Source organism: Mobula hypostoma, chromosome 19, assembly GCF_963921235.1.
Source record: "Mobula hypostoma chromosome 19, sMobHyp1.1, whole genome shotgun sequence".
Taxonomy (NCBI): Eukaryota; Metazoa; Chordata; class Chondrichthyes; order Myliobatiformes; family Myliobatidae; genus Mobula; species Mobula hypostoma.
In genome coordinates, this window is record NC_086115.1 from 31,343,225 (window position 1) to 31,363,176 (window position 19,952).

Genomic DNA, 19,952 nt, shown 5'->3' on the forward strand with positions numbered 1-19,952 from the left:
ATTTATAGGACCAAATGAAGGCCAAATAGCCCTTTTGTCTTCAACTGGGCTGATGGCTTGTCAGTAGTTTCAACTTATTTACTTGGCTTAACACCAAATTCTTCGGTATCCTTTTCCCTTAGAGATAGTTATTAATTATGGTTGTCATAGCTACAAATGTCCTACAACATCTACATCGTTTTGCAGTTGAGAATTTTAGATTTCTATGACCCTCTGGTTAAAAATTTTTACCTGTTTTGTTGAAACATAGAAAAACTTCAGCACAATACAGGCCCTTCAGCCCACAAAGCCGTGCCGAACATGTCCTTACCTGAGAAATTACCAAGAGTTACCCATAGACCTCTATTTTTCTAAGCTCCATGTACCTATCCAGGAGTTTCTTAAAAGATCCTATCGTATCAACCTCCACCACCATTGCCAGCAACCCATTCCACGCACTCACCACTCTCTGCGTAAAAAAACTTACCCGACATCTCCTCTGCACCTACCTCCAAGCACCTTAAAACTGTGCCCTCTCATGCTAGCCATTTCAGCCCTGGGAAAAGCCTCTGACTATCCACACAATCAATGCCTTTTCTTATCCTATACACAATGATGACAATCCTCACTCTTTTTAACTATCATGTCATCTGATTCTTTATTTACTATCAGAGGAAATTGATTCTCTTACTCCGAGTTTGACTAGTGCCTACCAAGGTGTGTTAAACAGTTGCTGAGTGAAGACCAGGGTTCAGGGGCAACAGATGAGAATAGGGATTCACAAGCTGGGGTCCATGAACCCCTTGGTAAATGGTAGGAGTCCTTGGCATGAAGAACATTGGTCTAGAGGCACAACAAGGTCACGGGGGCAGAGCGAGGCTGCCAGCCTGGTCAATGTCATGGAGACAACTGTCAGTGAAATGGACTTCCCTGGTAATCATAGAGCAATAGAGTCATACGAAATGGAGACAAGCACAGTAGATCAAAACGGTTGGAATACTAATTGTTACAGAGATGTATGGATGAGTTGGATTAAACTAGTCTCGACATCAAAAAATCCAATAAAGAGTGGTGACGAGCATTAGCTAGGTCGGAATATTAAATGGTGAGAAAACTTTGGGGGAGTGGGTTTGTACTGGTTTGCGTATTAAATGGTGCAAAGATTTAGGGAAGACCAAGGTTGCATTGGATGGATCACAAATGATTAGGTTCTAGAAAAGAGGGAAAAGTAAATATAACCAGACTTCTGAAATTAAAATAAAAACAGAAACTGCTGGATAAGCTCAGCAGATCAGGTTCAGCTGTGGAAAAAGATGCTGTGGTGTTCTGATAAAGTGTCCTGGATGTGAAAAATGAACTACTTCTCTTTCCATTAATGTTGTCTAACCTACAGATCTTCTCTAGCATTGTTTATTTTTATTTCAGAAGGAGGGATGGGCAGAATTAGACAGTTGTATTATTATACAGGGAGTGAGATAACACCAAACTTATAATGAAGCAGAGAACAGAAGATATTTTCATTATTGGCTCAGAGATCTTTAGGGCAAAGTAAGGAGCTAAAATTGTCCCAACTTGGTTGAAATACCACAACGGCAAGGACGAGCCATGCACTGAATAGCCATGGGATAGCATTTCTGTGGGGTAAGCAGGGGCTGAAGGCGGCTGTGCGGAGAGCAAGACAGTAGCAGCAGGTATGAAACTCACATGATTGATCATCCTTGTTGCCACAGTCCGAGCTTATTTCCCCTTTCAAACGAGTGTTCCATTTGCACAGGTTACGAGCTGCAAATGCAAGGCTGGATATTTGACGTAACCAGAACTAACAGAAGTTTTCCTGGTGTCTAACACACCTGAGCTAGTCTCTCACCATGAGGATCAGAAACATGGCCAAGGTGAGCTCTGCCAACCTTAAACGCTAGTACCAATACAGTTCCAACTGAACTTACAGTAGATAACTGATTATTTACTAAAACAGTTGTGTCCACAGTTGACTAACAAAATGTAGACAGGAAAATAAATTTTCATCCCATTTTCCTTTTACTGAGCTGACTTGATCCTTCGCAGAACCTATATTAATAGGTGAGGCCAAAACACATCCTATCACAAAATTGGCTGAAGAATGACTCCTGATTTTTTTGAGATGGGATCTATCCCAAATGACACTTTGAAAACGTGGACATCCTACTCTTCCCATTGTGTTCCACATGTCTACTGCAAACTGTACTAGATTTACATTTTCAAAGCTGCGTTTCTATTCCGGAAGTTTCCTGAATTCTTCTGTAAGTTTCCATACAGAATCAGAAGTATTAGAAGGCAATTCTCACCATCTGGCTGTCTGCTCATCTGGTAGAATGCATCACAACCCACAGCCTGCTTGATTATAATAGGATAGAAACCAGATTAAAAACCGTTCCAAAGGATAATAGAGTAAGAAGATGAACATTTAGTTGCATTGCATTCCCTGCTGTCTCTACCTTTGATATGGAACCTCTTATTCTTGCATTCAACAATTTTCCCCATAAAATTCCTTGTAGGATTATGTATCACAGAATTCCCAATGCTGATATCCCTTTCCAAAGTTCTTCCTCTGGTAGTCCAGGCTCTTCTTACTGTGGGTCAACCTCCTGGGAATGCAGTTTCATATACCACAATGTAATACAGGATACCTACTCGATGTAAATGCACACAAACCAAGCCCTGCCCCAACAGTTACCTGAGACAGCAATGATTCTTTTGTCTTCAGGGTAATGCTATATCTGTACTTAAACCTTATTAAGCTCAAAACTGAATAAGCTTAAAACCATTAAATCAAGAAGAAACTGTATTCATTTAGAACTTATAAAAAATTGCTGGATTCTCCTGCTGGTTGTGAATGGAGTAACAGCTTATTGCAGTCACTCCTATCTCACCTACATTACTGTTTCCAATTTGTTTTGAAACCTCACTTTTAAACGTGATTTTTTTTACTATGAGTACGAGGGGTACCAAAAGTACTAAAAAATGAAGAATGCTTCCTTGGATTCTATAATTGATTTGCTTCATAAACACAGAAAAGAATCTTCTGACGAGTTCCAACAACTTAGATCTGAATATAACCTAATGGACGCAAAATTGGACTCCATTCAAAAAACCTTAACTGAGCATGCTAAACGAATTGAAGAGAATGAAGAAACTCTGACGATTCTGGATGCAAGAGCAGATGACCTGCAAAAGCTCTGTGAAAAGCAGTCTAAATCTAATGAGAAATTAAGACAGAAGATTATCGAATTAGAAAACAGAAGTAGAAGGAATAACCCAGGAATTCTGAGTCTTGAAGAGTTAGCGGAATGTGATCAGCCTACTGAGTTCTTTGCAAGCTTTTTGGTGCAATTATTTCCTAATATATTATCGTCTGCACCTATGATCGATCGAGCACATAGATCGCCCGTGCCCAGACCACCTCCAGGAGCTAAACCCAGGTCAGTTATAATTTGTTTTCATGAATTTCAAACAAAGGTACGGTTAATTCGTGAATCTTGTCGAAGAGGAATGATTGATTACAAGGGTCAAAGGATTAGAATTGTCGAAGGTTTTTCACCTGAAGTCATGAATGAGCGTGCTAAATTCAAAGATGTTATGTTGGAACTTTTTAACAAAGGTCTGAAGCCATCTCTTCGTTTTCCTGCTCATCTTAGAATCACTCTGCAAGATGGTTCTAAAGAATGGTTTCGCCCGAGTGAAGAAGCCCGGGAGTTCTTAAAAACAATGGATTGACTGTTTAGTATTTTGCTTTATGAATAATTGCTTCTCTGACTTTTGGTGAACCTTCGTAGCTAATCTTCCTTGTGATTTAAATGCTTTACTTAGAGAATAAGATTTTATTGAGTTAGTACTGAGTTTGATTATATGCTATGAATTGTGATAATTTTTTTATTATTTTATACACTCTTTTTGAGGTTTTTACTATCAATATGGCTTAGTTTGCGTATTTTTTGTTCCATAGTTTTGAAACTGTAATAATTAAGCTATTTGTGTTCTTGTTATGATGGTTAAGCTGTTTTTTGACTGTTATTTAGTCTAGTTTGGAATACAGTTGGCCTTGGGTTTTTTTAGGAGTCAAATCCAGCAGGTTGTTTTGGGAAGGGATGTCTTTAGCTGTAGTTACCAGCTTTCTATTGGCTGGCCTTCTGACTTTGGGAGGGAGCGCTGTCTTCTTCTGTGAGCTGTTGTGGGATGATAGCCAAAGCTATTGCTTGGTTACCTTATTTCAAGGCTTATTGTTTGGTTTTCATGTTCATTTTACTGGTTACTGCTTTAATTTTCTTATTAAGTAGTATTAATAATGGGTTACAATATTAACTTACTCAGTCTTAACGTGAAAGGATTGAATCACCCTGTGAAACGGAATAAGATTTTTGCCTATATTGAAATTCTTAAGGCAACCATTTTTTTTACAAGAAACAAACGCACGTAACTGTGACAATTTACATTTTTTTTTAGTAAATGGAATGGACAACATTTTTTTTCCTCATTCCAGGTTAAGTCTAGGGGAGTTTCAATTTTTATGGTAATACAGTTCCCTTTGTCCAACATAAAGTAGTGTCTGATACCAATGGGCATTTTGTCATAGTGTCAGGAAAATTAGACAATAAATTTATGGTAGTTGCCAATCTGTATGCTCCGAATACAGATGATCCAGGATTTTTTGAACTTTTCTTTTCGTTCCTGCCAGATTTGAGCCTTTACCCACTGGTGATGGGAGGAGATTTTAATTGCTGGTTAGATCCAGTTTTAGATAGGTCATCCTTTAAAACAGTGACACCTAATAAATCAGCTCTGTTTATTCAATCTTTTTAACAAAATGTGGTATTGTTGATGTTTGGCGTTTTTTACATCCACTAGATAGGGAGTACTAGCTTTTTTCTCATGTCTATCATATGTATTCCAGGATTGATTACTTTTTTATTGTTAGTCAAATAATTCCTTTAGTTCGATCCTGTGAATATAAAGAAATTGCTGTTTCAGATCATGCTCCGGTGCTTTTATCTTTAAATCTCCCCGGTCTTCTTTAAACAAACAGAGCTTGGCGTTTTAATGTGACTTTGTTATCTGATAAAGGTTTTTTTTGACATTTTTGGACAGACAAATTATCCTTTTTTGAAGAGAGTACTTTGGAAGAGACTTCTAAACTTATTAGATGGGATGCCTTTAAGGCTTTTATCAGAGGTCAAACTATTTTCTATATTGCAACTGTCAAGAAGAAAGCTAACAAAGAAAGAATTGAGTTAGCTAATCAGCTAAAACATCTAGACCAAAAATATGCCTTGGCTCCAGATCCTGCTTTATATTAAAGACGTGTTGAAAATCAAACTAGATATAATCTTCTTTGAACATATCCAATTGAAACTCAACTTTTAAAGGATAACAGTTAAAACAGGTAAGTTATTGGCTAACTAATTAAAAACCTTTATAGCTAAATGACAAATTAAAGAAATTTGTAAAGTTAACAGTGATAGGACAACGGATCATTTAGAAATAAACTATATTTTTAAAGAATTTTATTCTAAACTTTATAGTTCTGACCCTCCCAAAGATAACACTGTAATGAATAATTTTTTAGACGAATTAAACATTCCAACACTTTCTGTTGATATCCGAGAACAGCTGGATCAACCTATTTCTTATGAAGAAATTGCCGAGGCTGCACGTTCCTTGCACTTGAGGAAAGCTCCCAGTCTTGATGGATTTTCTGCAGAATTTTATAAGGCTTTTTCCTCACTGCTTATACCCCATTTATGTGTAGTTTTTTCGGACTCCTTTAAGTTGGGTAGGTTGCCACAATCTTTTTATGAAGCTTCTATTTCGCTTATTCTTAAAAAGAATAAGAATCCAACTGAATGCTATTCATACAGACCAATTTCTTTACTTAATGTTGATACTAAAATCTTATCTAAAGTTCTGGTCCATGGAATTGAAAGTATTTTACCTACTATCATTTCTGAAGATCAGACAGATTTATTAAAAATCGATATTCCCACTTTAATATTTGTCATTTACTAAATGTTGTTTATTCCCCTTCTAAGGAGATAGCGGAATGTGTGATTTCTTTGGACGCTGAGAAGGCTTTTGATCGGGTTGAATGGAATTATTTATTTAAAACTTTAGAAAATTTTAATTTTGGGCCGGATTTTATTCAATGGAGTAAATTACTTCATTTATCTCCTTCTGCCAGGGTCCTTACCAATTTTCAGTATTCCAAACCTTTTAAACTTCAACGTGGAACTAGACAAGATTGTCTCTTGAGCCCTTTGCTCTTTGACTTGGTATTAGAACCCTTAGCCATTGCTTTCCGAGAATCTAATGATATTACTAGTATTTTAAGGAAAGGGACTGTTCATAAAGTTTCGCTTTATGCTGATGACCTATTGCTTTTTATTTCTAATGTCGAGACTTCATTGCCTCCTGTGCTTTCCTTACTTTCTTGTTTTAGTCAGTTTTCAGGATACAAAATGAATTTACATAAGAGTGAACTTTTTCCTCTGAATAATCTGTTATCAATTAATACTAACCTTCCTTTTAAAATTGTAAGAAGTCAATTTACCTATTTGGGTGTAACAATTACTAAGAATTATACATACCTATTTAATAAAAATTTTCTTAGCTTACTGAATTTTGTAAAAAGGACATTGTCACCTTGGTTGCCTTTTTCATTATCCTTGATTGGCCGAATTAACTCTTATTAAAATGAATATTTTACCTAAATTGATATACCTTTTTCAGGCATTACCTGTTTTTATTCTTACATCTTGTTTTGATTCTCTTGATTCTATTATATCTTCTTATATACGGAAAAACAAACATTCTCGACTAAATAAAGTTCGTCTTCAAAAATCTAAGAAGAATGGAGGTTTAGCTTTACCAAATTTTAGGTTTTATTACTGGGCAGTCAATATACGAAATCTTACGTTTTGGACAAATTATATTAACTGTGAGGGCTGTCCGATATGGGTTTCTTAAGGAGCTAATTCTGTTAATAAATTTTCTATTATTTCTCTTTTCCGATCCTCACTTCCTTTACTTTTTAGCAAACTGACTGAAAACGTGGTAGGTAGACATAGTTTGAGGATCTGGGTACAATTTAGGAAATTCCTTGGTTTATTGAGATTTTCTTTGTCTAGTCCCATTTGTTCTATTTTTTTAAACCTTCAATGACCGATTCAGTTTTTAAAGAATGGGATAGATTGGGTATTAAATGCTTCCAGGATTTGATGGTTGAAAGACGTCTTCTTTCCTTTGAGCAATTGTCAGTTAAATATATTTTACCCAAAACTCACTTTTTCCTTATTTACAAATTAGAGACTTTCTGCGCTCTCAATTATATACATTTCCTATAAGTTCTGATAAGGACTTATTAGATGTAATTTTTAATTTGAAACTTTTTTATAATGGTTCAATTTCCAATATTTATGGTATGCTGTTAGGAATGAGAAGTGTTCCTATGGACAAAATTAAAAATCTTTGGGAACAAGATTACAGACTTCAATCTCTGAGGAAACTTGGAATGAAATTTTTAAATTGGTGAACACTTCATCGTTATGTTCCTGTCATTCCCTCTTCCAATTTAAAGTGGTGCATAGGGCTCACATGTCTATAGATAAACTATCTTGATTTTATTCGGATATATCTCCTTTCTTTGATAGATGTAATAATGGAGAAGCTTCATTAATTCACATGTTTTGGACATGTCCGAGCCTTTAAAGATATTGGAAGGAAGTATTTGAAACTTTCTTGGTACTTTTCAAGGTAAATTTTAAGCCTACCCCTTTGACCGTACTACTTGGTATTGTTGGAGGAAAAGACTTCATTTTGGAGACACCTGATTTGCATATTTTGACTTTTATTTCTCTTATAGTTAGGAGGCCACTCTTGCTTAAATGGAAGGATGCTGCTCCGCCTACTCATGCTCAATGGTTACATGATGTTATGTCATGCTTAAATTTAGAGAAGATCCGTTGTTCAGTTTTTGAATCTAGCCAAGACTTTTATACATCGTGGGATCCATATTTGAGTTATTTTCAAAGCCTTTGATTTGTTGTTAAAGTACAGATGGTGGCTAATAATATATTTTACTACATGATAAGGGTTTTTTTCCCTTTTTACTTGCTTGTCCTAACAGGTCTGACTTTGGTAGTGGGTTTAGATTTTTTTCTGTATTATAGAATTATTATATTTCAATGTTATGATTTTACTTAACTTTTTATGAATACAAGGTTTTGTGATTGTAATTGTATTTTTAATATAATGTATTTGGTACTATTTTATTTTTTCTTCTTTTGACTTATAATATATAGCTTCTTGTACTCTGTATTCTCCCAAGTAGAAACTAATAAAAAATATTGTAAGAGCAAACAATTGCTGATTTTCAGCTTTTTAATTTATTGGTTCTCTGTCCCATCGCAAATTATTCTTTGATGAGAGAGAGATTAGAATAACCAACTCACGCTTCTTTGGAAAGGAGCACATCAACCAAACTCGTAACATTGTCCACCATGGACTATTGACTATAGCAGTTACGTTCACGGTTGTTCCCTGAGATATAGACAAGAAAAGAAAATTTCACCCAATTTTCCTCCTCTTATGGAGAAGAGATATGCCAGTACAAAATTCAACCTAACACTTCATCAACTTATCACTAGACCTTTCCTAAAACACCAGAGAACAGAACTGATGTTTGATTAAATCTACTCGGGAAATATCAGTTCTTAAATGTTATTAAATGTTAGGATCTCGTGATCAATTTTCACAGCTATATTCTTAGAATGTCAAAAGCATTGTATTTTGATGCAGCGACGAATCAAATCCATCACCTCCTTGTTCAACATCGTCAGCCAGTCATAATGGACCATTTACTGAAGTAGATGGTCCACATCTCCTTCAAGAGATATATGAAAATAATGCTGAAGCAACTGGAGAAAATGAAACTCTTTACAACATGACATATAGAGGCAGGACAGAGTAATAATGCACGGACAAGTGTCCATTCAAATGTTCCTTTCACCTCCTGAGCGAGGCCAGAATATCCACAGACTCCCACAGATTTCCATTTACCACAAATACCATTAGTCCTGGTGAAAACCTATAGAGCACATTAAACACATTGCCCCTGATGTGAATTGTACCTTAAATGAACAGCATTGAAGCATTCTATACAAACCTAAATGAAATGAAACTCAGGTTTTATCATGGGCACACACATGCCATTCCAACTGCAGACATAATTTGTCGTCCACAGCCCAAGCGCAAATGTCACTGGTTGACCATGAAGGAATCTCTCCTGCTAATGGATAAAAGCAGCCAATACTGCTGACCTCAGATATCTTGGTGACTGGTTAGTTTGTAATTTCCAGGACCCGGAGTAGCATTGCCCAAGTGCCTCAGCTACTTTTCTGAGATCTCTCCCTGCATTATTTTAAAAGGAATTAAACAGGCTAGCACATCCAGCAAAATAGATGAGAAAAACTTCAAACAAACTCATTAATATTTATGCAGTGATGTGATTAGGAGTCATGTCAGGTCCCTGTCTTAAAATATAAATAGCAACTGGCCAATTAAAGTGATGATTATTACCAATGAAGCTCTTTATGAATATCCAAATGATGAAAATGCCTTGAAATGCCTTTCAGGCTTCTGGTAGATTAAGGCCAAGTGCTAGGTAACTGGTTCACATTACAGTGAACTGAGCTGCCTGGCGTATGATGTTTCAATTCTGGTGTTGAGGCAAGGGTGCTGGCCAATGTGCACTATCAACACTCTATTCCTAATAATTACTTGAGCCTCCTTCTATACTACATTATGTTTATCATAGGTTTGTATTTCAATACCAATGCTTTTGATCCATCCTCTTTGTGCAGGATGGACACTAGTGACTGTGGGGCTTTATTATTGGTGTAAGGGATGTGGACACAGCTAGTTAGTGCCCACTCTTGTTTGCCCCTAAGGGGGCAGTTAAACTCATTTGATCTGAAGTCACAGAGAGATCAGACCAGCTAAGGGTCCAGATGAGTTTTTAAGTTACCCATTTTTTTAGTTATTTAAACTTGTTTCCCCTGCCATCTTGGTACTCATTTCTGAAGACCAATAGTCAATAAGTCTGAATGCTATTCTAATAACTTAACCATTACAGTACCCCACCCTTACAGAGAATAGACAGGCAGTGACAAAACAACACAATGCCACAAGACAGGAAAGGCAATATACCCACAGTGGATCCAATGCACATTGCCCACAAGTTCACAGTAATAATAATTTATTCTTGACTTCACAGTGGGTATAGTGATCATTGTTTTAAGATATTATAATGAACTAGTGTACACAAAGGACTACGTGGCAAGTGAACCTAGCAGAGATCTGAAGTTTTGCTTTTGATTTATGATTGGCTGATTGTCAGTGGGGAAACTTTTGCAAAATGCCCAGCAATGTTCAAAATATCCTTATACTGTGTGATAAGCTTGTGTGCCAGCAGAATCAGTTTAGCTTGTAGCTCTAACATAAAGGGCTATACAAGGGATTTGCCTTTAGCTCTCTAAGTCTGAAAACTATATTGTCGGATCAAAACTGATAAGTTTTGAAAATGGAAGCTTCTGGTGATGTTTACACCACTTACAATGATAAATTACTTGACAACATCAGTAGCCATCAATGCATTTGTCCACTGAACTTACCCCTGAAGGGCCTTTTCTCCAAACCAATCCCCCTTCCCTAATGTGCGGAGAAACACAGCTTCTTCATTAGATGACTCTTCTCGTGTTACATTCACCTGCCAACAAACCAATCACATTATCACTTTTAGTAATGGGGCTGCAGATCATTTCTCGTTAATCTGAATTTCCTCCGAAGATACAGTCTACTGCTCAAATAATCTCTCAAGGACGTGGTCCACATACTGAACTTGATCTGCCTACTAAACCTTAAAAGGTTTCACAATCCTTTTCTTCTGTGCACATTGTACATTTAGGACTCTGTCTATGGCTTCAAAACACAAACTCTGAATGATTTCCCTGTACCCAAGACACGTATGCTGCAGTTAGGTTAACTTTCTGTCTGAGGTCAAATCACTCATTGCAAACTAAGCAATTAACTTGGCATTTTCTGTTCTGCATTGGACAATTACCTTCTGATGGCTGTGGAGGCCAAGTCATTGAGTATATTTAAAGTAGAGGTTGATACATTTTGATTAGTAAGGGTATCAAAGGTTACGGTGAGAAGGCAGGAGAATGGGTTTGATAAGTTTAATAAATCAGCCATGATAGATATGCAGAGCAGACTCAATGGGTTGAATGGCCTAATTCTGCTCCTATGTCTTATGGTCTGATGTGGTGTAACAGCTACTCATTTTTATCAGAGGAGTTAAATTTGGAAATTACATACCAAAGCCCCCTCACAGAACCTAAACCTCCACTTCATCCATCTATCCTTCAGATTTTAGGAGCTGGTTCATCATCAATATTGCTACCAGCTGATGATTCACTACAAGGACACACGATACATTGGATTCATATGGATCCACTGTTCCCAAGAAACCTAACGTTAGACTGCCACAAACTGCACCACTCTGCAGCCTACTCAGACATAGAAACCAACCTATAATTTAGAATTAAGATTCAGAAATACCACTACCCCTTAAGGGCAAGGCATAGGATAGAAATACTGCTAGAAATATTTCAGAAAAAAAATCATTTATTTTTTCAGTTCCCCATTCTGACTCCCCTCTTCCCCTTACTCAGGCCCCTCTCCTCCTTCCCCTTCTCCCATGGTCCATTTTCCTCTTCTTTCACATTCATTCTTCAGTCCTTTACTTCCCCCTCCTATCATTTCCTAGCTTCTCACTTCATCTACCTGCCTCACCCACCTACTTTCCTCATCACCTGGCTTCACCTATCACTTGCCAGCTTGTACTCCTCACCGTCCCCCCACCTTCTTATTCTCGCTTCTGCCTCTCTCTGTTCCAGTCCCGATGAAGGGTCTTGGCCCAAAACATCAACTGTTTATTCCTCTCCATAGATGCGATGCTGCCTCCAGCATTTTGCGTGTGCTATTTTCAATTTAAATGATTCTTTTTGTAATCTGCAGTATCCAGGTATAGAGCTTTGGCTTGTAAGCAATGCGTGACCTAGAATCTAACTCTGGAGTCAAATTAACACTCGGAGGCCAAGGACAGGAAAACTGAAATGCCTTGAAGATGTCTCTACAAGTACACAAAGAATTCATATTGCCCGTTTTGTGCCTTTATGGGGACAATCTAAAATTATTCCTACAGTTTATTATTTAATCTTGCTTCTTTATATCATGATGGTTAACTCAAGCAATTCCTCAAACTAAAATAGTGAAGGGTATGAGATTATAACTGCAAAAGTAGTCAATAAGCTCATTAACATGATAAAGTCATCATTAAGTCAGATGAGGAAAGGCAGCATTCAAATTAAATTACAATATAAATGACATTAATAATTCTGTCTGTTGAAAAAATTGTTATTTTAGCAGAAATGAGCTTAAAAAAACTTATTTGACCAAATAATAATACTTCAAGTTCCATAAAAAACTGAGTAATGGTCTTGTATTACTCCTTTGGACCTGGGTAGAGTCTCCAAGTATAGAGTGCTACAAATTATGAATACTACGATTTTTTCCTAAAACTGCAGGTATTTTTACTAAGATTAGTGGTGTCACCAAAACCAAGCTCCTTTTGCTGTGAAGTTTATAAATCAGTCACTTACTTAGCATGTCAATCAGTGCAACTGTCAGAAGTAATTTTAACATTTATATTTCACGCTTACAGAAGGCAGACATGTTCCAGTCAAGAAAAGCTGCTGCTTCAGGCAACTGGCTCAGTGGATTGATTGTTACATGTAAAAAATGAAATGCTTAAAATTAATTTCCATTATAATCAGGGTGACAATGAGTGCCAACACCATTATAACATAGCACTTAGTTGGCAGCGGTTGAGGTACTTTGCTTCAGAATGATGGATTTGTTTGACACCTTGACGACAACAGCCAGGCATTATTACTTGCAGCACTCATTATCTGTCTAAAGGACTCTGCTATTTGTAATATGTATGTATATAGACATGTGTGTGCGCATTTTTGGCGCGCGCACGCGCGCACACACACAGACACACACACACACATACTGGTCAGTGATCTCTGACAAGTTACATTTAGGGCTTTCTCACGCAAGGGAATTTGATGTTTCAGTATCCACTAAGTTAGTTGCTAGTCTGTTCCATTTCTCAGCTATTTGCTGGGAGAAGATGAACTGAATAACATCCAACTTAATCATGATCTGATACAAGATATGGTCATGGCCTTGTGCAAATGCAGGGAAATTATTATTGTGTGTCGAAGATATGTCCAGCTTAAATCCAAGGTATGCTTTCAAAGAAAAACATGCTGTTTTTAATCTCAAACAAAGTTGTAGTGCGACATTTAGTCCTGTATTTTGAATGCTTTAGTAGCAACACAATATATAGTGCACTATTGCAGAACCCAAGATCCCACTAGCTTGGTTATAATTGCATTCTTTTGGCACACCTTGTCGTTGGTATTTCTTGCCAGTGATAACTTACCTTCCCTTTGCTAATTATGAAGAAAGTGTCTCCTCGGGCTCCCTGTCTAATTATGTACTCCCCACCTTCATAATAAGTCTGTAAGGAAAAGAAAACAAAATTCATCATTTCAACATTGAATTGAAAGCACATGATTCTCTGTGGTAGACAGTCCAATGGGTGAAGAAAATTCAATTAAAATCTTACAAAATTAAATCATACACCTTTCAAAAGTACTGTTAGCCTAATCCTATTCTCTTTTAGTCCCTTCTTCTTAGTCCTCCAACACTTCACACAAATAAACCTTAAAAACCAGTGTTATTGGGCTGACAAGTAACTAAGCACATTGTAGCCCAGTCTGGTCCAAATCCTTTTTTTACATTTACATGCACACTCATTCTATATAGAGCATTGGGCTACAATTAAGAGAATATAGCTAAATTCATTTTCCCTTGCACTGTAAACTGAGATATGCCCCAATCTCTGCAATGGGTTCTTTTGTAGTGACCTGCAAGGAGACGAATCTCAAGGTTGTATAATGTATACATACTTTGATAATAACTGTACTTTGAACTTTGAATAAATCATTTCATTCAGCACAGACCACAAACAGAATTTACCATTAGATGCTGCCTTAAAATACTAGTCCAGTAGGGAAGATACAAACTACATGTGCTCCAAGTCCCCTAATACAAGCAGGGGTGAAATACATAATGAAACATTTTTACATTTAACTTTCACCTTGTATCCAACGTTCCCTCTAATTTTATTTTTCTATATATGGCTGCATGGACCAACCATGGATCTGAACAGGAAATTTTTACACGGCCTGAAAACTGTGTGGCACTTTATATTAATATCATATAAAAGAAAATTCTAGCTGTGTTGCAACAAAGGCTATGTGCGTGGGAGCATTTCAGTTATTGTGCGACCAGGCGCCAGCACAGATTAGAGAAAACAATGCTTGTATCTCCCAATTTTAATATCTTTTCACCTAAAGGAAGGTGGTTGAAATCTGGAGCGTACTGCCTGAGTGAGTGGTAGAGGCAGGTATTTTTACAATATTTAAGAATTACCTAGTTAAGCACTTGAATTGATGCATCATGGTGCTAATAAATAGGTTTAGTCTCACGATATACTTAATGGTCACCAAGAACATGGTGGGCCATATGGCCAATTTCTGAGAAGAAGTTCCTTCTCATCTTCATCTTATTTTGAGTTACACCTTAGTCTAAAACCATGCTCCCCTGGTTCCAGATTTCCCACAGTGGGAAACATTGTCTCGCCATCTATTCAATCGACCCTCCAAATAATCTTATACACTCAATGGCCATTTTATAAGGTACACCTACACATCACTGCAAATATCAAATCAGCCAATCATATGGCAGCAACTCAAAGCATAAAATTCAATGCAGGCACGGAAGAAATGTGATCTAAGTGACTTTGACGGTGGAATGATTGTCGGTGCCAGATGGGGTAGTTTGAATATCTCAGAAACTACTGATCTCCTGGGATTTTCATGTACAACAGTTTACAGAAAATGGTGCAAAAAACAAAAACATCCAGTGAATAGCAGTTCAGTGGGTGAAAATGCCCTGTTAATGAGAGAAGTCAGGGGAGAATGACCAGACTGGTTCAAACTAGCACGAAAATGACAGTTACTTGAGTAACTATGTAGTACAACAGTAGTGTGCAGAAGTGCATCGAAGCATCCAGCTGTTACCATATTAATGATGATTTTCTTCAGTTCATCCTTTCATGAGCAAGGCATATAATTATAAATTACTTTCCAATATGAAGTGGAATGCCTCAGAGAACTTGAGATGAGAGTTTAAATTTTGGGAAAGAGAAGATGGAGAGGAGCTCTGGAAAGAAACTTTAAAAAGCTTGGCTTGTCTGAAAGTTCTGCCTGCAACAGTGAGGTAAAGACAGATACACCTGGACAATGTTTGGGAGTGAAATTACGTAAAGATCAAAGATAAGAAAAAAAAGTTTAAAGTGTTTTGGAGAGGAAAGGAAGATTGATAATCAGGATGAATTGTCTCTGAGTGAGATTAACACTCGGAGGCATTATTTTAAGATTACCAAATTATCACCCCACTGTAGTATTACTATTCTAGGAGAGGGTGTTATGTCAGATGTAACAAGCTATTAGAGAGCAATGTACTGACCCAGCCACTGAAATAGTCACTGGTGATCCACGGTCTCTCTCTTTTCTTTTTCTGTTTGCATACTTGTACACCGAGGTGTTCAACATATTACCTAGCAATTACACCTCATGCTTCATACTGTGTCTCTGATGTCACATCCATTTGCTCCTTGTATACAACCAGTTCAGCATTGCAATCAGTTCACATTGTTCAATGACAAACGTGGGGCGGATTTTAATTTCCTCCCGTTGGCTGAATATAAGCAAACTGGGAATTAAAACCAAATCTCTTCACACTCCGTCACCATTCAACCAAACAATTGATATGTCCACGTGATTCACAGCTGAGATCACTGCATAAATAAATGTAAATTGTGGTTCTGTCTCTGTGGTGTTGCGAAGAAACATTTCCATTCCCCAGAATTTCTCCTGCTCCACAAATCCCCTACCCCTCTCACCAACCTTACCCTGCAAACAAACTTGCTCAATTGTGCTAAACACAAGATGCTGGAAATCTTGAGCACTGCACACAAAAAGCTAGAGGAATCCAGCAGATCATACAGCATCTATGGAGGGGAATACACTCTTGATGTTTTGGGCCAAGACCCTTTGTAAGGACTCCTGATGAAGAATCTCCACCCGAAACATTGACTGTTTATTCCCCTCCATGTACACTGCCTGACTTGCAGAGTTCTTCCAGAACTTTGTTGAATGTTACTTAATTGTCTTCGAATAGCATGTGGTTGCCTTGTAATTGTCAACTGGACCTGCAGAGCGTGTATTATATGATGCCGAGAACAATAAAATTGACTGGGCTTCTTGCTGGTTTAAGATTTAAATTTTTCTCTACTGATCAAACAGAAGAATGAGAGGTGACCTCATTGAAACCTATCGAATGGTGAAAGGCCTCCTACGGTGGGAGAGTCTAAGACCAGTGGACACTGCCTCAGAATAGAGGGGCATCCTTTTAGAATGGAGATGAGGAAGAATTTCTTAAGCCTGAGGGTGGTGAATCTGTGGAATTCTTTGCCACAGGAAGCTGTGGAGGTCATGTATATTTAAAGCAGAGGTTGATAATTTTTAATTGGTCAGGGTATGAAGGGATATGGGGAGAAAGCAGGAGATTGGGTCTGAGAGGAAAATTGGATCAGCCAGGATGAAATGGCAGAGCAGATTCGAGGTGCCAAATGGTCTAATTCTGCTCCTAATCTTATGGTCTATGTTGGGTGGAGCTCAAATCAAACTAATTTGTTTATTGCCCGGTGCAACAAGGATGGTGAAATACAGGCACAATGAAAAATTGGTTGCCGCAGCTCCACAGGCACAAAGGTTCAGATAACACACACATAAATTATGTAACGTTAGCAAATGGTCTCTGTTGATAGGCTAAGTGCTTTGATTTCAATATCAGATGTCAAATTCAATTGTACTGCAATACCACTCCTCTGTTATTCCTTTTCAATTAAATGGGCTTTAAGAGAACATATGGTCTTTCAATTGTATGACATTCAAACGAGTTTAAGACGCTCTAGAGTGCCAGGCGGTGATCCTGCCCGAGGCAGATTGGTCAGGTTTGAGGCAGAGTTGTCAAGCTGCAACACCAAGTTACAAGTCAGCGCTATTGTGTCTTTTTTTTAAAGAGCTTAACAGCAAGTTATTGGTAGTTATCAATAAACATGGCAAGCTGTTGAATGAAACGCTGCCTTCAGACATGTTGTCAACTTGCAATGAAACATTATAATCCAACATAAAAGGTAGATAATTTATGGTGTATGTCAATATTTTTCAATTTTTTGGGAAGGAAGTCTGAAAAATTTGGCACTCTTTTTTTCCCAAACATCTGTACAATAGAGAAGTACTCTGTGTCAGAACTACAAGAAATGCTGTCAGTTGGCAGCCACTAGATATTTCACTAAATCTGAAATACAAAGAAGAAAAGTGTAGAAAATGAATTGTGTAAAGCAAGATCTTTACACACATTGGGCTCGATCATGTTTGACTTAATCCACTCCTCAGTTTTGTAACCCAGCACTGCCAACCCAACCGATTGCTAAAGCAAGGTTTTGAGGTCTGGGTTCATTCCTCTTCCTTTCCAGTCCTGATAAAGGGTCTAGACCTTGAAACATTGACTGTTCAATGTTCCTATCCATAGATGCTGCCTGACCTGCTGAGTTCCTTGTGTTTGCTTTGTGTCTTATTTTGTGATGAATCTCGAAGTTGTACATGGTTTACATACTTTGATAATAGATGTACTTTGAACTTTGAATACAGCAATGCATTGAGGAGGTACAAGGTAAAACTAAAGCAGAGTGTAGAATAAAGTGTTACTGAGAAAGAGCAGGTAGTCAGTAAACTGCAAGATTATAACAATTTAGATTGTGAGGTTAAGAGTCCATTTGATCATTGGGAACTGTTCTATAATCTGGTACAAAAAAACCAGTCTAAATAGTTTAGAACTGAAATACTCAATGTATTAGGCATTTATAAAATAGATATAAATATAATTGGAACTGCAAGTAGCCACATGCTACATCCATCATTTTGCAAAGCAGGGTTCTGCAGCTACTGGACAATCCTCATATCTGGAGGATTAAACCAACGAACCTCCTATGGACTCCAAGGATACTATTTTGTTTTGTTAGGTAAGAGAACCAAATCTATACCACACTTGCCACTTCATCTTCTGTGATACCTTTGCCTGTTCGATTCATTGAATTCAATTGACTTTATTTCTTCCATCCTCCACATACATGAGTAAAAATCTTTACGTTACGTCACCGTCTAAATGTGCAATGTGCAATCATAGTAATTTATAATAAATAGAACACACTCAAATCAGTGTGAGTTCATCAGTCTGATGGCCTGGTGGAAGAAGCTGTCCCAACACCTGTTAGTCCTGGCTTTCATGCTGCAGTACCGTTTCCCAGCTAGGTATCTAGTCAATATATAGATTAAAATCTCTCAGGATAATTGGAGTGCCTTTCAAATGTACAGTATCTTTAATATTTCCCCATTTATGCATTAATATTTTGAGAAGTCAGATTTTGAGGTTCTGTAAACTATTCCCTGCAACTCATGACCTACTAGAGACTGGAGGTAATTAAGATCTGTGGTTTACTGGAAGGTGTAGAAAGATCATTGAGGATGGACTGCTGCAAAACAAAAGCATCATGGCAGCTGTCCTTTGAATCTTGTGAACTCCTGCCGAATGATTTCCCAGTGGTTTATACTAAGCAGTGTGGAGGAAACAGAGGGATTTTGGGGTCCAGGTCCATAGGTTCCTCAAAGTTGTCAAGCAAGTTGATAGGGTTAAATCGGGGGTTACTAGGCAGCATGGCTCGAAGGGCCAGAAGCGCCTATCCATGCTCTATCTCAATAAATACATAAATAAATGAGGAGAAACTACTTTTCCCAGAGAGTAGAGAATCTGTGGAATTCCATGCCCAGGGACGTAGAAGAGGCTACCTTATTAAATATACTTAAGACTCAGTTGGATACATTGTTTTGCATATCAGGGAAATTAAAATTTATGGGGAAAAGACCAGTAGGTGGAGCTGAGTCCATGGCCAGATCAGACATGATTTTATTGAATGGAAGAGCAGGCTGAATGCACCAGATGGCCTGCTCCTGCTCCTGTTTCTTATGTTAGTTAACACAGCACGAAAACAGGCCCAGCAGCCCACCAAACCTGTGGCAACCATTAACACTAATCCTAAATTAATCCAGCATTATTTTCCACACATTGTCATCAACTGCCCCCAGACCCCCAGACTCTATCACTCATCTATACACTAAGGGCAATTAATAGTGGCCAGTTAAACTACCAATCTGCTGTGTAGGATAAAACTAGAGCATCTGTAGGTAACGCGCACATGCAAACTCCACGTGGACAGAACACAAAACCAGGACTGAACCTGGTGTTTGGTGCTACACTGATCCTGCATAATCCAGCAAAGCTCTTGAATGATGCAAAGAACAGCAATGATCATTTAGACAATCACTGATAAGGCGTAGACACCAGTACCACTTGGCACTAGGCCTTACACCAACAAGCTACAAATAGTTGCCCTCAATTAATGCTAACATCCTGAGCCTCCTCTGTACTCCTTGTGTGATGATTATCACCACCAAAGATGTACAGTACGTACCCCTGAAGCAGCAGGTCAATAATTATCTGGTTAATGCATCTCCAGCTCTGGCTGGTGCTACAGGCTAACTTGGTCTTTATTAGAAGTCACA

At 37.8% G+C, this 19,952-nt stretch overlaps 1 protein-coding gene across 3 annotated transcripts in view; it reads right to left on the reverse strand.

Annotated features, from left to right (window-relative positions):
- prkg1b (protein kinase cGMP-dependent 1b) overlaps positions 1–19,952 on the reverse strand; it is an 836,131-nt gene that overhangs the window by 252,031 nt on the left and 564,148 nt on the right. For all 3 annotated transcript variants that reach the window (XM_063071598.1, XM_063071596.1, XM_063071595.1), the window contains exons 6-7: positions 13,583–13,660; positions 10,680–10,774 (exon numbers count right to left, since the gene is read on the reverse strand). In XM_063071598.1, the coding sequence (XP_062927668.1) occupies positions 10,680–10,774; positions 13,583–13,660 (173 nt within the window). The remainder of the gene's footprint in view (positions 1–10,679; positions 10,775–13,582; positions 13,661–19,952) is intronic.